General features: G+C 47.6%; 1 protein-coding gene across 2 annotated transcripts in view; it reads left to right on the forward strand.

Annotated features, from left to right (window-relative positions):
- Positions 1–15,929: 15,929 nt before the first annotated feature.
- SLC27A2 (solute carrier family 27 member 2) overlaps positions 15,930–18,540 on the forward strand; it is a 29,082-nt gene continuing 26,471 nt past the window's right edge. For both annotated transcript variants that reach the window (XM_053273203.1, XM_053273202.1), the window contains exon 1: positions 15,930–16,510. In XM_053273203.1, the coding sequence (XP_053129178.1) occupies positions 16,033–16,510 (478 nt within the window). In that variant the 5' untranslated portion in view covers positions 15,930–16,032. The remainder of the gene's footprint in view (positions 16,511–18,540) is intronic.

Genomic DNA, 18,540 nt, shown 5'->3' on the forward strand with positions numbered 1-18,540 from the left:
AGCCCCCTGCCCAAAGAAAGAAGCCACACTGGAGTGCTGGACCCCCGCCACCGAGGAAATGGTAGAGTCCTGCACGGAGTGAAAGGAGCTGCAGCCTCCTGCCCAAAGAAGCCATGTGGGACTCCCCCCTGCCACCGCAGGAAGTGGTAGAGTCCTGCACGGAGAGAAAGGAGCTGCAGCCTCCTGCCCAAAGAAGCCACGCGGGACTCCCCCCCCACCCCCGCCACCGAGTAAGTAGTAGAGCCCAACCCTGCTACACCGGCTCCTTCCTGCTGCAATGTGTGAAACTGGACCAGGACAGATGTTTCCCCCTGCAAAGTCAGTCTGCAGCCCAGTCCAACCTGAAGGAAGTCTTGTAGAGTTCACCACCTGGACAGGTTGCTATCTTTGAAAAGCTCCGCCTCGGTGCGAGAAAGAAGCTATTCCAATCAGCATACCTAACAGGGTCCTTTGCAGGAGCCATGACAGTTCAGCCGGGATGGAACCGATGTTCATTTATGGTGCAGAAGATGTGTCCCGGGAAGAGCAGAGCTGAACGTCTGCAGATATATTTGTTCCGGTGGGGAAACGGTTGTTCCTGTGTTCCTTAAGCAGCAAATCTTAAAATGGATCCCACTGTGGCTTCAGCCGGATGGTCACTTTCACAAGGGGAGGCGAGACACAGGAGCTTTCTGAGTCGGACCCTTGGTCCATCTAGTTCAGTATTGTCTACACCGACTGGCAGCGGCTTGGTCCAAGGTTGCAGGCAGGAGTCTTTCTTGGCCCGGTCTTGGAGATGCTGCCAGGGAGAGAACTTGGAACCTTCTGCATGCAGGTGCTCTTCCCAGAGCAGCCCCAACCCTAAGGGGGGATATCTTACAGTGCTCATACCTGTGGTCTCCCATTCAATTGCAAACCAGGGTGGACCCTGCTTAGCAAAGGGGGCAATTCACGCTTGCTGCCACAAGACCAGCTCTCCTCTTCCTACGGTTACCTCAGGTGGCAAATTATTGGGGGTACCTGCCAGATGGCAAAATGCCCTCACCGCTGCCATTGAGAAGCTCCTTGCTCTTGGGGACAATCGGGCCCTTGCGAAGAGTGTCTCTCCTCACACTCTTTGCCAAGCTTGCAAGAAGCCTGAGGAGAGAAGAGGAGGCTGCTGGCACCTTTCCCTCTTCCCTGCCCTCTGTGCCACTTTCAAAGTTTGCAGGGGCTGCATTTGAAAGGGGGGGTGGCCCCCACCAGGGACACAGAGCAAGGCCACATTTGACACACCACAGTACCTGGGTTCACCTCTGGCTTCAGTCGTCTTATGGCTGGTGATGAAACCAGGCCCCAACCTCCAGTGACGATGCAGAACACTCCCCGACTTGGAATCGTTTTCTCTCGACCTGATATGACCACATTTGGCAGGTTTATGGTGCCAACTTTATGTAATCGGTGAACTTTTCTCTTTAATGAGAGGCAGAGGGGTGAGGAGTTGGTACATACAGTAAATACAGTAGAAGCAGCTCTTGGTGTTTTTTGACTGGGGGTGGGGGTGAGGTTCTTTTACTGTCCTGGCTCGGAAATAACTTTCTAAAAATCCCCCCCCACACACACACACACTGCCTTTCTGTCCTTGGAGCATTTTCAAATTATATAAGTGGTTTTGAGTCTCTCTCTCATAATTATTTCTGTTAACTTTTCATACAGAGGGACTTAAAGCAGCTCTGGCTCCCATTGAGTTTGGCCAGGATGCCCATTTGTATAACAAATGGAGGACAGGTCTATCAATGGCTTCTAGTCTGGTGGCTGTAGGCCACCTTCAGCCTCAGGCAGAGGCACAATGCCACTAAATACCAGTTGCAGGGGAGCAACAGCAGGAGAGGGGGCAAACCCTCATCCCCTGCCTGTGGGCTTCTCGGAGGCAACTGGTGGGCCACTGTGCGAAACAGGATACTGGACTAGAGAGGCTTCCTTGGGCCTGATCCATCAAGGCTGTTATCTGAATGCTTGCATGCGGAAGGCCCCAGGTTCACTCCCTGGCATCTCCAGGTAGGGCTGGGCAAGGCTCCTGCCTGAAACCTTGGAAAACTGCTGCCAGTCAGTGTCCAGTACTGAGCTAGAGGAAACAAGGGTCTGACTCGGTAGAAGGCAGAACCTTGTTCCTATAGGAGGCAGATTAGGGGGGTGGGCCAAAAGTGCTGAAAAGTGGCTTTGGGGGCTTTATCAAGCAATCATCTTTATTTCAGTCTCAGACCAGCATGAGTACAAAGCATAAAAGAGGTCTGGGAGGCACAAAGATTTGTGAGGTGTAATAGGCATAAAAGGCATAAAAAACACTATGTAGCTGTGTAGCTAAAACCTGTGTGGGAGGCATATGAGGCTATTAAAAAGCAATATGGCTAACTAAAAACGAAGCGCTATAATAGCTGTAAAACTATTTAAAATATACTAAAAATATAAAAGCTATGCACTGGAGTTGTAAACCTGCTTCTCTTTAAACATTAAAATAAGTTAAAATTTAACACAATATTTAAAACTGTAAATCTAATTAAAAGTCTGTTAAGACACAAATATGTCTTAACAGCTGTCTTTAAAGTTGTCAGAGATGGGGAGGCTCTTATTTCAACAGGGAGCACATTCCAAAGCATTGGGGCAGCAACGGAAAAGGCCTGTTGCTTAGTAGTGTGCTGTTGAGTCGGTGTCGACTTCTGGCGACCCCAGAGCCCTGTGGTTGTCTTTGGTAGAACACAGGAGGGGTTTACCATTGCCTTCTCCCGCACAGTATGAGATGATGCCTTTCAGCACCTTCCTATATCGCTGCTTCCCAATATAGGTGTTTCCCATAGTCTGGGAAACATACCAGCAGGGATTCGAACTGGCAACCTCTGGCTTGATAATCAAGTCATTTTCCCGCAACACCATTAGGTGGCCACCAGAAAAGCTGGTATCAAGTGCAGATGAACCTCTCCTGGGAGTTATTCACACATGGCTTCATGCTGCAGGGTAAATGTTGACCGAAACCTAGAAATAACTTGAGCTAAGCTAGAATTCGAAGGACAAAGCCCGATTTGAGCGTGAAGTGGGTCCAAGGATCTCGAAGGGACTTCGGGGTAAGTTTGGCTGGTGTGTGAATGTACACACTCTCTTCTGAAGGAGATTTGGGGTGGAAGCCCTGTCTGTAAAGCCTCCAGATTATCCCAATGGGTGGTGGGGCTCATGGCGAAGACATGTTCTTAAATACCCAGGGTCTAAACCAGGGATTCTCAAACTTGGGTCCTCAGGTGTTATTGGACTTCAGATCCCATAATCCCCAGCCTCAGTGGCCTTTGGTTGGGGATTATGGGAGTTGAAGTCCAATAACACCTGAGGACCCAAGTTTGAGAATCACTGGTCATGTTTGGGGCTTTATAGGTTATAACCACATTACAGACCCAGCTGAAGTGAAGCATCATTCTAAGTTTCTTGCATTGAAAGCGCACTTGTGATCTCTCTCTCCTACATTTCTCTATCCATCTTCCATCTCTGTATTTCTTTCTTCCCTTACATTGCTGAAGCCTACAGGAATTGGGCCCCCATCCAGCTCTTCACTCACACCTCTGCTGGGTTTGCTGAGCAGAGTAGAAGTCCATGAGTCAAGACCCGCCTGTTGAATGAAACTGGTGTCAGCTGAAATGAAAGGTTCGTAGAAGCCTGCTCCTGAAAAATTCTTCATCTGCACAGGTCATTCTACTCAGAAAACCCTTACCTAGGTGATTAATGATTGGCTTGTGATTGACTCCAAAGGTCCCCCCTCGTCATTCTGTCCCATTTGGCTTATCGCCTCGTTTTGAAATCAGCACTTAGCAACCTATATCCTTTTCCTGACTCTACATATATTGCCAAGGCTCTGTGTATTTTGTGCTTTTAAGAACAGGCAGTAGAAAAGCTAGACGTGCAAGCCAATATATTGTGCAGTTAAGCATATTTCCCATACGCGACTGTATCTTTTTATTTCATTGATTGATTGATGAAGCAAATTTACTGACCGCCTGACTTCCATAGATGAAGGTTTACATACATTAAAACAACAACAATGAAAACAAGAGAAAAAGGGGGGAGAAAGAACCCACCCACCCCTTCTTAAAACTAAAAGCCTGGCAAGATAGACATTAAAAACTAAACGCCGGGCAAAATAGATACGTTTTCAAAAGCTTCTTAAAGGACAGAAGGGAGGTGGCTTTCTGAATCTCAGGTGACAGGGTGTTCCATAAGGAGGGGGCTGCAACAGGGAAGACCCCCCCACAAGCCCCCGGGCCCCACACACTTCCCCTGGAGGAGCCATAATGTAATGGCATTACGTTATGTTACTCGGAGGTAGTGAGCATGGATTGTCCCCATTGCTGAGCAGGTTCTGCCTTGGTTTGCATTTGGATGGGTGACTACATGTGAGCCCTGTGAAATATTCCCCTTAGCAAATTGGGTCATAGGTCAGTGGAAGAGCATTTGTATGCCTGCATGCAGGAAGTCCAGGTTCAACCCCAGGCATCTCCAGATAAGGCTGAGAGCCGCTGCCAGTCAGTGTAGACATGGACCAATGGTCTGACTCGGTGTAAGGCAGCTTCCTATGTTCCTGTGTTTCTGTGAAAGCATGCATCTGATTGCAGCCATGACTGCATATAATCACACTGCTTTTATGAAATAAACGGTGCATTTTGCTTGAAAGAAGCAAAGAAAAGCTCTTAGTCGGAAAGCCTCCTTCGTACTAGGAGAGAAGAGCTGGCCTTGTGGTAGCAAGCATGACTTGTCCCCATAGCTAAGCAGGGTCTGCCCTGATTGCATCTGAATGGGAGACTTGATGTGTGAGCACTGTGAGATATCCCCCTCATGGAATGGAGCCACTCTGGGAAGAGCATCTAGGTTCCAAGTTCCCTCCCTGACTTCTCCAAGATAGGGCTGAGAGATTCCTGCCTGCAACCTTGGAGAAGCTGCTGCCAGTCTGTGAAGACAATACTGAGCTAGATAGACCAATGGTCTGACTCAGTATATGGCAGTTTCCTATGTTCCTATGTTCCTATGATTGCCAGATCCTCACCCGGAAATATTGTCTTTATTTCTAAATACTCCAAGACAGAATTAAGCCCCTGGACCTCTGTTCCGCCCGCCGGTCCCTTCTGCTTTCCTTCTGCACCTGCTGTAGCCATCTGGTCTCTAATTTTGGCTCCTAGCAGATGGGAGAGAGCAGTGGGTAAAAGAACGGGTAGAGGAATCACAAATCTGGGCTCCATCCTGCCTCTGGGACTCAGAACATTTCAAAGAATGGGTGCTGTCACCGGGTGAGGAACTGGCAACCTTATTCTTATACGTGCCATGGTTCCTAGGCTCACATTCTCAGCCATGGTTCCTAGGCACAGATTCTCAGTAAGCAGGGGCTATCTGGACTTTCAGTTACAGTCACCTCAAAACATTCCTCGTGGGCTGTGATGTAAGCCCTGCTTGCACCTTGGGAAGATCCCTTTATCCACTTGTTTTCCAAGCCATATCATATTGCAGGCTTGGGGGCTTTTGAAATGAATGTGCAGATAAGGCTAGATGCAGAGCTTAGCAGAAGGTGCAAAGGTAAACCAATAGCAACTGAGTTTGCATCTTGCTGAGAGGAAAAGCAACGGAGGGTTGCAACTGAGGTTATGCATAGCATCCACTTGGGAGGAAGCCCCATTGAACTTAATGGGACTGGACTCAATGTCCACAGGCTGGCATGATGTCTGATCTGTTATTGTAATAAGGTTAGTCATCGGAACATAGGAAGCTGCCATATACTGAGTCAGGTCATTGGTCCATCTGGCTCAGCAGTATTGTCTACCCAGACTGGCAGCAGCTTCTCCAAGGTCGCAGGCAGGAATCTCTCTCAGCCCTATCTTGGAGATGCTGCCAGGGAGGGAACTTGGAACTTAGATGCTCTTCCCAGAGCAGCTCCATCCCCGAGGGGAATATCTGACAGTGCTCATACATCAAGTCTCCCATTCATATGCAACCAGGGCAGACCCTGCTTAGCTAAGGGGGCAAGTCATGCTTGCTACCACAAGACCAGCTCTCCACTGTTCATTCATTCACAGGCTGGCACTGCTCTGTTATCTGTCCAGCCTGACATACAGTAGAGAATAAGGAACAGTTTTGAATACTGCAATGCGTGTGGCCACACATCAGACCTGGGTGATGGACCTGTCCAAATCTCTTTCCAGAGACAGTTGAGCAGTAGAGCTTGGAGTTGAATTCTCTTCACTCCACTGACCATGTCCTCACTGGCTTTTGCTAATTACTTAATCTGAGCTCAATCTGTGCTATCAGCAGCCCAGAGGCAGCCTGTGAGTGGCATGGCTGAACTGGATTTGAACTCAGGTCTCCCCAGTCCTTGTCCAACACTTTTAACCATGACACTACACTGGCTCTTAGCCAGTTTGTTGACCCACCAATCAAAATGTGTCATTGCCGAATAAAAATGGTCCTTTCTGTATTGGCAAAATAAATGGAGGAAAACCATCTTGAGACTAGTGGGCATTGTACAAATATGATAGATAGATAGACGTTTCAAGAATATTGTCTATTTGTTTGGCATATTTGTATACCGCCCAAAATGCAAGTCTCTATTCAGGAGAATTCAATTTTTAGAAAGAACTTAGAAGTGTACTGTTATATCTAGAATAGATCTGTTGACTGAACAAAGAATTTGGAGTTTACTTACTTACTTACGACATTTCTATCCTGCTCTTCCTCCAAGGAGCTCAGAGCAATGTACATGGTTATGTTTATCCGCACAGCAACCCTGCAAGGTAGGTTAGACTAAGAGATACGTGGGTTCCCAGAGTGAGCCAGTGAGGTCATTCACACAATCAAAAACTGTGTTCTATCTGGGTTTGGGAGCTGTGTATGCTCACAATTTTTGATTGTGTGGAAGCAAGGGAGGAGGAAAACCTGGGTAGCTATTCCTCCTCCCTTGCTTCCATACAATCACTTCTCACTAGGTTTTCCTCCTATCTTGCTTCCACACCACTGAAAATTGGGAGCACACACAGATCCCAAACCCGTGTAGAACACAGTGTTTGATTGTGTGAATGACCTCAGTGAGTTTCATGACTGAGCAGGGATTTGAACTCAGGTCTCCCCAGTCCTAGTCCAATGCTTTAACCACTATACCACACTGGCTTTTAGTCAATTTGTTGAACTCAAAAGACCCACCCATTAAAATGGGTCATTGCCGAATAAATATGGTCCTTCCTGTACTGGCAAAATACATGAAGGAAAAGAAACTCAGCATTTGTTAGAGCATGGGTTCCCAATCCATGGGTCCCCAGATGTTGTTGGACTACACCTCCCATCACCCCCTGTGATGTGGACTTCAGCCATGGTATCAGGGGATGATGGGAGTGGTATTCCAACAATGTTGGGGGGGGACCCACCACTGGGAAGCCCTGCGTTAGTGGGTGAGTCCATTTAGGCTGTATACCAATGCAGTCCTTAGGATTGCAAGCCCCACTGAACAGAACGGGGTTTTATTTTGAGTAAACATGGTGCCAGGGATTTGAATACGTCTCCTCTTACACTCTGCAATTTCCAAAGGCTGTCGAGTGCTGACCACGGGAAAACACAGGCAGTTCAGGAAGCCATTTCTGCTGGATATATTCCATTCATACCAACATTCTCCTGAAAGCTGAATACACACAGCAGTGTAAGAGGAGCCAGACGGCTGAAGTTTCCAGCGGCCTGAATCGTAACAACAATATTCTCAGTCACAGATGAACAACGGAATGACTGGGGACCCTGGAGGCCCCATAACCTTTCACACACTTGCCCTCTCAAGATGCTGGTGGCTTTATATTCCTCCTCCGCTGATAATGCAAAGGAATATTTAATGGAGCAAATAAAACCGCCAGATGTTTGCTCTCATTAATTGTGGTTTAAATCCAGAATGGTTTTAATACAGAGCAGTTGGTGCAGAATAATGTGGCTGCCCACAGCACAATAATGCCATCTATGTATATAATTAATAGGATTCCAGGGGAAATTATTATCATAACGTGTGCATGCTCTACCGGGCCTTCTACAACAATCTCCCTGCCAGATAGTATTAGCCATGTCAGGCAAGGGTCAAGAGAACAGGTGGTAGGCCGCGTCGCTCCAAGCAGCTTGTCCACATCCTCACAAGTTACAAACTGCAACTGATTCAGCCCGACCACATAAGAGGAGTCGCTGGACACCTCCGATTCAGACACTGCAGTAATTCTGGGGTCTAAATGGTGCCTTTCAGCACCTCCCTGTATCACTGCTGCCCAATATAGGTGACTACAAATCTGTATTTACCAGGCACAGTATGAGAAGCACACTGGCAGGGATTTGAACTAACAGCCTCTTGCTCCCTAGGCAACCTGCTTCCCCGCTGCACCACCGCAGCTGATGGTCTTGCAAGCATGAATTTCCCCATTTGCTAAGCAGGGTCTGCCCTGGTTTGCATTTGAATGGGAGACTACATGTGTGAGCACTGGAAGATATTCCCCTTAGGGTATGCGGTCACTCTGGGAAGAGCACTTGCATGCTTGCAGGCAGAAGGTTCCAAGTTCCCTCCCTGGCTTCTCCAAGATAGGGCTGAGAGAGACTCCTGCCTGCAACCTTGGAGAAGCTGCTGCCAGTCTGGGTACTGAGCTAGAGGGACTAATCATCTGACTCAGTCAAAAACAGTTTTTTATGTTCTTATATTCCCCTTAGGGGATGGGGCCGCTCTGGGAAAAGCACCAGCATACGTGCATGCAGAAGTTCCTAAGTTTCCTCCCTGTCATCTCCAAGATAGGACTGGGAGAGACTCCTGCCTGCAACCTCGGAGAAGCCGCTGCCAGTCTGTGTAGACAATACTGAGCTAGATGGACCAATGGTCTGACTGAGTATATGGCAGCTTCCTGTGTTCCTAATATCAGCAAAATAATTCCCTAAATCCAGCATTCCAGCTAACTTCACTTTCTGCACTGCTGTAAAAGATAAAGGTATAGTGTGCCATCAAGTTGGTGTCGACTCCCGGCTGCCTTTCAGCATCTTCCTATCTCACTGCTGACCGATATAGGTACCAGTGAGGATTTGAACGGGCAGGCAACCTCACGCTTGCTAGGCAAGTGATTTCCTGCTGTGCCATTAGGTGGCTAACTGTAGCTGCTGCCGTATTAACATCAAGGAAGGCACGGAGGCTCCTTGTCCATACTGCGGGTACATTAGCCAATAAGCGACACGGTTGGGTCTTGAACTATTTCTTCCCTGAAATACAGCAGCCCCTCTGGAGCAATCTGCTCTAAGAAGCAAGGAGATGGCCGCCAGCCCAGGAGCTTGGTCCAGATCTGTGTCATGTGGCAAGCATGTACAGTCCACATGGCAGACAAGAAATACTATCATAACAGCCTCTAAAGTTTCTGCAACAAATTGGCTGCCTTCTAACCTGCTTTCTTCTAGGAAGAACTGTACGTGGCCATAAATCACCTGAAATCCAACTCTAAATTGCACGTTAAAAATAACATGACATATTTTTAGCTTTCTATGATCTCCAGGATATACAATATGGCAAAGACCTTTGAATCAAGCCAATTAAGGAACAGGGGAGGGGGGAATTAGTTGCTGAAGGTCAGAGACTAGCAAGGCACAAACGTAATGTTTAAGTTAAGTCTGTTTAATTAAGATTAACAAACCTAATCTGCTTTTTAAATTTACCATGGAACTCCAAGTAGAACTGTAATTTAGGCTCTATATTGGCTACCATTCCCACAATATTTCTTAAGGTTGGGGAAATCCAATCCGTCATCATCTGACTTGCTATATGACACATTACAAGAAAGCCTTGGCTTTTTATTTGCATGTATAAAGGACAGAAGTAATTTTTGCCATCTTTGGCTTGTAAAAGAGGAACTTGGAAGAACTTGAAATACATATAACTTGGGCAATAAAAGCGTCTTAACAGCAACGACGGTCCAACCAAGAAAGCTGAAATTTATCCCAACTTTTAATTTTTCTTGGAATATACTTAATGACCGGCACATAATTCAGTATATTTTAAATCCCAAATTACTTCTGGAGTCTTGATGCCAATCATGGAAATTGTTTTTTCTCTAGCTTTTAAAACTGTATTGAAACACCATAACTCAGATTTTTTGTAACTAATTGATAGATCTAATACATTCCTAAAAACTAACCGCAATTCTTGAACTACCGGTATTGCTCACAAAGGTTCTGAAATAATTAAAGCCATGTCATCTGCAAAAAAAGTTAATTAAATGCTCCTCACCATTAATCTTCAAACCTGTAATATACTGATTTTCTCTAATTGTTTGAGCTTTCAGAGGGTGGAGGGAAAGTACTTCCCATGCTGTCCTACCCAGATTGTGGGTAACATGCAATCATTTCTCCCTCCTCCTACTTCCATTTTTGCAGACACGTGTCTGTTTCTCAGGAACACTCATGAAGCTTGGAGCCTGGTTGGACACTCCTCCTTCCCCCTGTCCATCATGAATCCTGCCAGGGCCCTCTGCTTATCATCTCAGGCCCTGCTCATAGCCCTGCCACTAACAGAGATCCAATTGGCAGGGACTACAGACAGGGCCTTTTCTGTTGTGGCCCCTTGGCTTTAGAACACCCTCCCTGAAGAGCTTCGCCATGCTCCCCCTCTCAGTGTGTTGTTTTTTTTAAACAACTAAAAACTAATCTTTTAAAAGAGGCTTTTTAATGTTTCACCTGTTCCGTATATCTGGTAAGTTCTTTAGTGTGTGTTTTTTTGGTTTGTTTTTTTCTAATTCTTCGTTTTTAGCTTTAAGAATTTAATTTGGAATTTTAAAAGCTAACTCTGATTGTGGTTTTAGCTTGGATTTTTAACTTGTTTAATCAGGTTCATTTTATTAGTCTGGTTTTATATTGTAACTGTTTTATAAATGTTGTGAGCCGCCCCGAGCAGTAATGTACTAGAGGGGCAGGGTATAAATATTTTAAATACATACATACATACATACATGCATAAAATAAATACCAGCCCACATACAAATTGAGCACAGGGGATAACAGGCAACAACCCAGACAGATAGCACTTGTTTGCATAGGAGAATCAGTTCCCCCCGCCCCCACACACACAGAGCAAACAGCATGCCCTTGGGCCTCATCATCCAGAGGTGCTCTTACTCCTGGACTTCAGGGCTGAAGTCCAGGGCCTCTACACCCCCTGGGCCCCCCCAAATCCCCTTTAGTCTCTCCTAGGTGGTATGGTCACTGCACCGTACTGCTGGCCCTTGCTGTGCCAGGTGGCCAGGCATGATACAGTGACCTGTACCAGGCGGCCGGGATTGACCTCTGCTTTAGAGACAGAGTGGGGAGTAGGGAAAGAGAAATGTGGGATGGGAAGATGTTAAGTTGCCTGTTGAAAAGTTTCTGCGAATGCCTGTTTGCATCAATGTACCTGTTTTATATCCTTCCATTCTTGTGAGTTCAGTTGCTGTTTGCGCCCCTAATGCTTAACTTACAGCAGGGTTTGGGGAGTAGGGGCTCCAAAGGCCTTTAGGTCCAGGCTCCAAAATTATCTAGGTGCACCTCTTTCATCACCCACGGCTCTTTCTCAGGGGTGTAGCAATAATCAATCAATCTTTATTTATACAGCCAATGGCCAAATTTACATAAAACACTAAAGACAAGGTTAAAAAAAAAAAAAGAGTAAATCATGAAAATTACTTGGAATGAACAACTTCAGTCCGAATGAGTGGAAGGGTTCAAAGAACCCAGGCCCCCAACTCCTGAGGGCCGCCCAGCTCCACCCTTCCCTGTTTTCTTCATTATCTCCAGCACTCTGAAGGCCCGCCAGAGAGAGGGGTGAACACGGGCCCCCTCTCCTCTCACTACGCCCCTGCTCTTTCTGGCCGCCAGCTGAAAAGCTGTATGCCCCTTGCTAACTACTGAACCTTGCAACTCCATACTGCCCTTCACTATAACGAACACCTATGCCACAGGCTGCCGAACCTCAGTCCTCACCATGACTGGTCAATATGCCCACTTAGCTGGCAGTGGCCTCCGCTCAAGGGCGGCTCTTTCATGAGGCAGAGTGGGACAGTTGCCTGAGGCAGCAGATTATCAGGGGGCTAGTGAGGCGGCAAAAAACACTCCCGCCCTTCACTTTAACAATAGCAATAGCAATAGCAATAGCACTTACATTTATATACCGCTCTATAGCTGGAGCTCTCTAAGCAGTTTACAATGATTTAGCAAAACAAAAACAAAAAAGAGAAAGAGGGGCAGAAAGGTGTGTTTGGGGGGACGGCGGCATTTGGCACCCGACCTCAGGTGCACAGAAGCCTTGAGCCTCCACTGCTGCTCCACTTGCGTGGCTCTGGCAGCAATGGCGTCTCTCCATTTGCACCAACAGCAGAAGGTTGAGGCCAGATCCTGTGTTGCTCAGACCACTTTTTCTAAGGGTTAGGGCTGTGCCCTTTATTTCTGGATAAATAATGTGCGAGGGGAGGGCAACAGAATACATGTTTTGCAGGCAGAAGGATCTCCATCCAACTTTTGGCATTTCCATTTTAAGGATCCTGGCCAGAGCTCTTTACAGCAAATAGCACTCCGAGAGAGGGTTTCTTTTCATCCTAGATCTTTTGGATATTCCTAGAATTGTATCTATCATCACCTCTGCTTGACACAGCTCTTCTTAAGACTCCCGCCCCAAAAGAAACTGGCATGGTATCCACAAAGGCAGGTGCTGCACATTTATCCAGCTTCCCTACAAACTAATCTTCCTTTAGTAATACTTCAGAGATCTAATGTTGGCTCTGTGGGATTCTATAGATTCCTGCAGTGCACTCCCATAGAGCGACCCCTGCTAACTGAGCAAAGAGACACCTTTTAAAGGTGTCGATTATTTTATATTTAGCAGGGGGAGAGCAACTGTCCCTATCCAACCCCAGTACAGCACCCATTCATTGGCTGGTGCTTATGTTTCTTTTTCTATTGTCAGCCCTCTGGGGACAGGGAACCATCTTATTTATCTTATTTATGTGTTATTCATTTTTCTTTGTCAACTGCCTTGAGAACTTTGGTGTGTGAACTTTTGGTGGGAGAACTTTGAAGAGTGGTGTGTGTGTGTGTGTGTATGTGTATTAATAGATCGTGTAAGCCCAGAAAATTTCCCTGATCTGCAGTTGGCAATGTAGCAGCCCAACATGAAGTCAACATTGTCAAGACGAGTTCAGATCCAATCCAAAATTACTGATCTCAGCTTCATGTTGCATTGGTGTGCGGCCAACCAGAAGTTGAGGAGATTAAAAACAATTGGTTTTTTAAAATTGTTTTAATTGGTGATGCTTGCATTTTTTTAAAAAATGTAAACACCTGGAGATGTGTTATGGTTTATAAATCTAATAAACAAACAAATCAATAAAATAACCTCCCTGCTCGTCCAGGGCTTCCCACCCCTGGTTCTCCCAATGTTGTCTGATTCAGCTATGGTGACCGGGGATAATGGGAATTGTAGTCCAACCTCTATGGACCCAGGATTAGGAACCTCTGCTCTAGTCACTTGCATGGCCAGCTATTAAGTTATGTGGGGTTTCTGGAAATGTTGTCTCTTTGTCAGGATTTCAACATATATTTATGTACATATATTTATAAACATATATTTATTTACTTTCAGGCAATCTAAAAGTAGCTGAAGTCAACCATTATTACATTTTCTTCTTTGGCCACCTCCTTGATTTCTTTCTGCACCTCAAGGTAAAGTGTGCCGTCAAGTCGATTTTGACTCCTGGTGCCCACAGAGCCCTGTGGTTTTGTTTAGTAGAATACAGGAGGGGGTTATCATGGCCATCTCCCACGCAGTATGAGATGATGCCTTTCAGCAGCTTCCTAAATTGCTGCTGCACCTCAAGAGCACCCTTCAGTTTGTTGTCAAGGAGAGTGCTAGTAAATGTTCATCTTCTGTGCTTCTTTGTCTATGTGCACAACACAAAGAGGACATAAATCTCCTTCTAAATATATGGCTTGTGTGTTTGGATGGGTTTCTGTTCTTGCTTCAATTATCACCATGCCTGACAGCAATATTCCTGGGAGCTGATAAATGGGAGAATTGCATGAGAAGACTTGATCCACCATAGCGCATTTCTGCCCTCTAGTGGCCACCAGAGGGTCTCATTGAATACAACAGTTATGATGAATTATAGAGGCTTGTCATTGCATTGGTCAGTTTACAAATACGAATACAACGAATATTTATATAGCACTTTTCTTTTCTTTTTTTTTTTGCACTTTATTTTTATTAGTTTTCTACATATCAATGTGACTTCCAGTTCATCCAGTTATACTACAACATCCATATTTGCTCTCATGTGAATATTTTCTTCGTATGTATATATCTAGTTATTATGTCCTAATCCTTGTTTTCATCACCATAGTAATCTATTAGTTTCATTAGTGCTTTTCAACAAAGGTTCCCAAAGTGGTTCGCATAGATAGATAGATAGATAGATAGATAGACAGATAGACAGATAGATAGACAGGCTCCCTGTCTCCAAAGGGATCACAATCTAAAAAAGAAACATGAGAGAGGCACCAGCAACAGCCACTGGAGGGATGCTGTGCTGGGGACGGATAGGGCTTGCTCATGGAAGGGGTGTGGCTAAATTACCCTGCCTGCTCAGCAAGCTACAAAACCCAGCAGTTAATTGAAAGACTTTGCTGGAGCAATGTTTTGTTCTGTTGCAATATCCAACATCTGCATTAACTTTGTCTGTGGTCCTGACCTGTTGTCCTGGGAGCTGTCCAGGTTCTGAAGCTTCCCTGGTCCTTATCTCAAAAGAGACTGTGGCAGGGTAGTTCGGGCTTATGTCTTGGGAGGTGTGACTCATGGCCTATAAGTCAGACCTGCCATTATCAGTGGAGCGGTCTGAGGACACAGAGAAGGCCACCCTCCCCGACTAACCCCCCCCCCCGAGTCTCAGAAACTACTAGCTTTGGAAGGCATCCCCAGGAATCTGCACCAATATGGTCCAAGACTCTGCTTTTTTCTGGTTTTGAGGACTCCTCTTTAGAACCCCCAGAAGTACAGAGAACTCTTCATGATTTTTGGAATCTCAGTGCACTGCTGGTGTCTGTCTTTATGTTTCTTTTTTAGATTGTGAGCCCTTTGGGGACAGGGACCCATAGTTATTTATTTGTTTATATCTATGTAAACCGCTTTGGGAACTGTTGTTGAAAAGCGGTATATAAATATTTGTCATATTTGTATTCCTAATCCATGCCTGAGAAACAGAGCATGAGCCCTTTAAGTACTAGCCTCTCCTACAGAGGGGGCAGAGCTGAAGGCATCAGTTGAGTAGCAGGACTATTTAGGTCCTCAGCTCCAGGCACTCACTGGAGCAACATCCCTATTTATTGTCTTGTGTCTCACTCTCACCAAGTGAGCTGTCCATGGTCCCATTCCTCTGCCGAGTTGCCTCCTGGGATCTCCGTTGGTATCCTTGTCAGACTCCGGCACTAGCAACGCTACAGGTGCGAACTGTGAAACAGGATAGGAGCAAGCCTCATTGAACTCAGTGGGATTTACTTATGAGCAAACGATAGCTGAAGACATTTCCCCCTCATCTCTTCCTACAACTCTGTTCCTTATCAAACCTCCACACTCCCAACGGCACAAAATGTTTCCCCCACTACACACAATGTGCCCAGGTGGCCCTTAGAAGAGAAGCCCCGCTGTCACTGTGTACATGGGCAAGGAAACCAAGGCGGCTAAAAGCATCTTTCCAGGAGGCGAGGAGCTCAACCCTGCCGCCTCTCTCTGGGAGTGTGTGTGTGTGTGTGTGTGTGTGTCTTTGTGAGCCGACTACGGGGGAGGGAGGGAGGAAGAGCGCCCAGGAGGGAGGGAGCGGGCGGGGGCAGAACAGCTGGCGGGCTGGACACGCCCCTCGCTGGCGAACTTGGCGCCAGGGAACCGCCGCCGGTGGCTCAGTGCGCTGCTGCGCTCGGGCGGGCAAGGCGCGCGCTGGCGGCGGCGGGAGCAGCCGCGTCAGGCAGCGGGGCTCTTCCTCTCAGGTCATGCTCGCGGGCCTGTACACGGCACTGGCGGGGCTGCTGCTCCTGCCGCTGCTGGTGACCCTGGCGTGCCCCTACTTCTTCCAGGACCTGAGCTTCTTCGTGCGGCTGGTGCGCGTGGCGCGGCGGGCGCGCCGAGGCGCGGCTCGCGTCCCGCCGCGCACCCTGCTGGAGGTGTTCGGGCGGCGGGCGCGCCGGACGCCGCGCAAGGCCATGCTGCTCTTCAGGGACGAGGTCTACACCTACGAGCAGGTGGAGCAGCGCAGCAACCAGGCGGCGCGGGCGCTGCGGGAGCACGCCGGGCTGCGGCAGGGCGACGGCGTGGCGCTCTTCCTGGGCAACGAGCCCGCCTACGTGTGGCTGTGGCTGGGCTGCGCCAAGGTGGGCTGCGCCCTGGCCTGCCTCAACTGCAACATCCGGGCCAGGTCCCTGGTGCATTGCTTCCAGTGCAGCGGGGCCAAGGTGCTGCTGGCCGACCCAGGTGAGCTGCTGCTGCTGCTGCTGCTGCTGCTGGTGGCGCGCGCCCCTCTCCCCGGCCGGTCGTGCTGCTGCTCTCTGCCAGGGTGGGGGATACCCAGGGTGGGGGATACGCCAGGGTGGGGGATACAGGGTGGGGTGTCCTCTTGGGGACACGCAGCAGGCAGGCATTCAACAGGTCCACACAGGCACGGTGGGAGGGGGGGGGGAATCCAATGACTCTTCTTCACTCTTCTCAATAGGAAAGCAGGCTTTACTGTGAGCTTTTTCTGCGAGTTCGAAGTTGCCCCCCTCCCAACCCATGCAAAAAGTGGATTTTTTTTTAACCCTGGATCTAAATCAGGCTACACTCTTAACGCACAATGAAAAGCCTTAATTGAGTGTGAAATGCTCCCCGATAGCTCGCTGGGACTTCGGGGTAAATCTGGCCAATATGTGAATGCACACCTCCATTCCGGAGGAGATGCGAGCTAAAAGCCCTGTGTGAAAAACACCTAGGGGGCTGCAACTGTGGGCAGTAACTAGCCGCTTCCTCCAGCAAATTGGATCAGTGTGGTGTGAGTTCCTTAAGACTTTTGGGCTGCCCATCTAGAACTGTGCAACCTGGTTCTAGCTTTGCTGTCCCCATCAGTGCTAAATAGGAAGCTGCCTTCTACCGAGTCAGACGTTGGTCCATCTAGCTCAGTAGCAAGAGCCTTTCCCAACCCTACCTGGAGAAGCCAGAGTCCAGAACTTTCTGCATGCAAAGCAGGTGCTCTGCCACTGAGCAACTGCTCATTCCTGAATCTCCTGGGAGCTCTTGGCCAAAGCACTCAGAGGTGCTCCCTAATCTGGAAGGAGCCGGGCTTGCAAACTAAAGATTCTCTCTCCCTGTCTCTGGGTGTGTCTTCAATCTTGAAGGGTGTGTCACACACAACAAGAATGGTGGTGTTGTCAGGATGATGGGTCCTGTCCCATTTTTTGTGGGGGGCAATAAATGCTTGACCTGCAACCTTGGGTCCCAGAACCAGGTCCAGGTTATGATCCTAAAGAAGGGGAGCAGAGCTGGTCTTGGAGAGGAGGGCTGGTCTTGTGGTAGCAAGCATGTCTTGTCCCCTTAGCTAAGCAGGGTCTGCCCTGGTTGCATATGAATGGGAGACTTGATGTATGAGCACTGTCAGATATTCCCCTTGGGGATGGAGCTGCTCTGGGAAGAGCATCCAGGTTCCAAGTTCCCTCCCTGGCAGCATCTCCAAGATAGGGCTGAGAGAGATTTCTGCCTGCAACCTTGGAGAAGCCACTGCCAGTCTGGGTAGACAATGCTGAGCTAGATGAACCAATGGTCTGACTCAGTATATAGCAGCTTCCTATGTCTTGTGGTAGCAGGCATGAATTGCCCCCCTTGCTAAGCAAGGTCTGCCTTGGTTGGTTTGCAATTGGATGGGTGACTACATGTGAGCGCTGTAAGACATTTCCTTTAGGGGTTAGAGCCATAGCTCAGTGGTAGAGCATTTGTGTGCTTGCATCCAGACGGCCCCAGTTTCACTCCTTGTCATCTCCACCCTGGGCTGAGAGAGACTCCTGCCTGAAACCTTGGAGAGCGACTGCCGGTCAGTGAGCTAGATAGACCAGTGTTCTGACTTGGTGTAAGGCAGCTTCCGATGCTCCTATGAGCAGGTACAGGTTATGATACTAAAGATGATGCTTGGGGGGGGGAAACTGTGCACCTAATTGCTAAACTTGAAAGTAAGCTGATCTTAAAAGACATCTAGTAGACTAGGAGGTCATTCAGACAATAAAAAAACTGTGTTCTACCCGGGTTTGGGAGCTGTGTGTGCTCCTAATTTTTTTGTTCGGTCAGCAAGGACATTCTGCCCAACACAAAATTCGTTGTAATACTGAGTGGCAGAATTCTCTTATTTGAGTGTGTAAAAAACGCACATATTTCTGTACTCCAAACAAGGAACGTTTAACTATAATCAGGATTTTAAAAACAAAACAAAAAACAAATATACTGGCATGACCAAATATTATTTTATTAGTTTAGAACATTTT

This window comes from Hemicordylus capensis, chromosome 10, assembly GCF_027244095.1.
Source record: "Hemicordylus capensis ecotype Gifberg chromosome 10, rHemCap1.1.pri, whole genome shotgun sequence".
NCBI classification, from domain to species: domain Eukaryota; kingdom Metazoa; phylum Chordata; class Lepidosauria; order Squamata; family Cordylidae; genus Hemicordylus; species Hemicordylus capensis.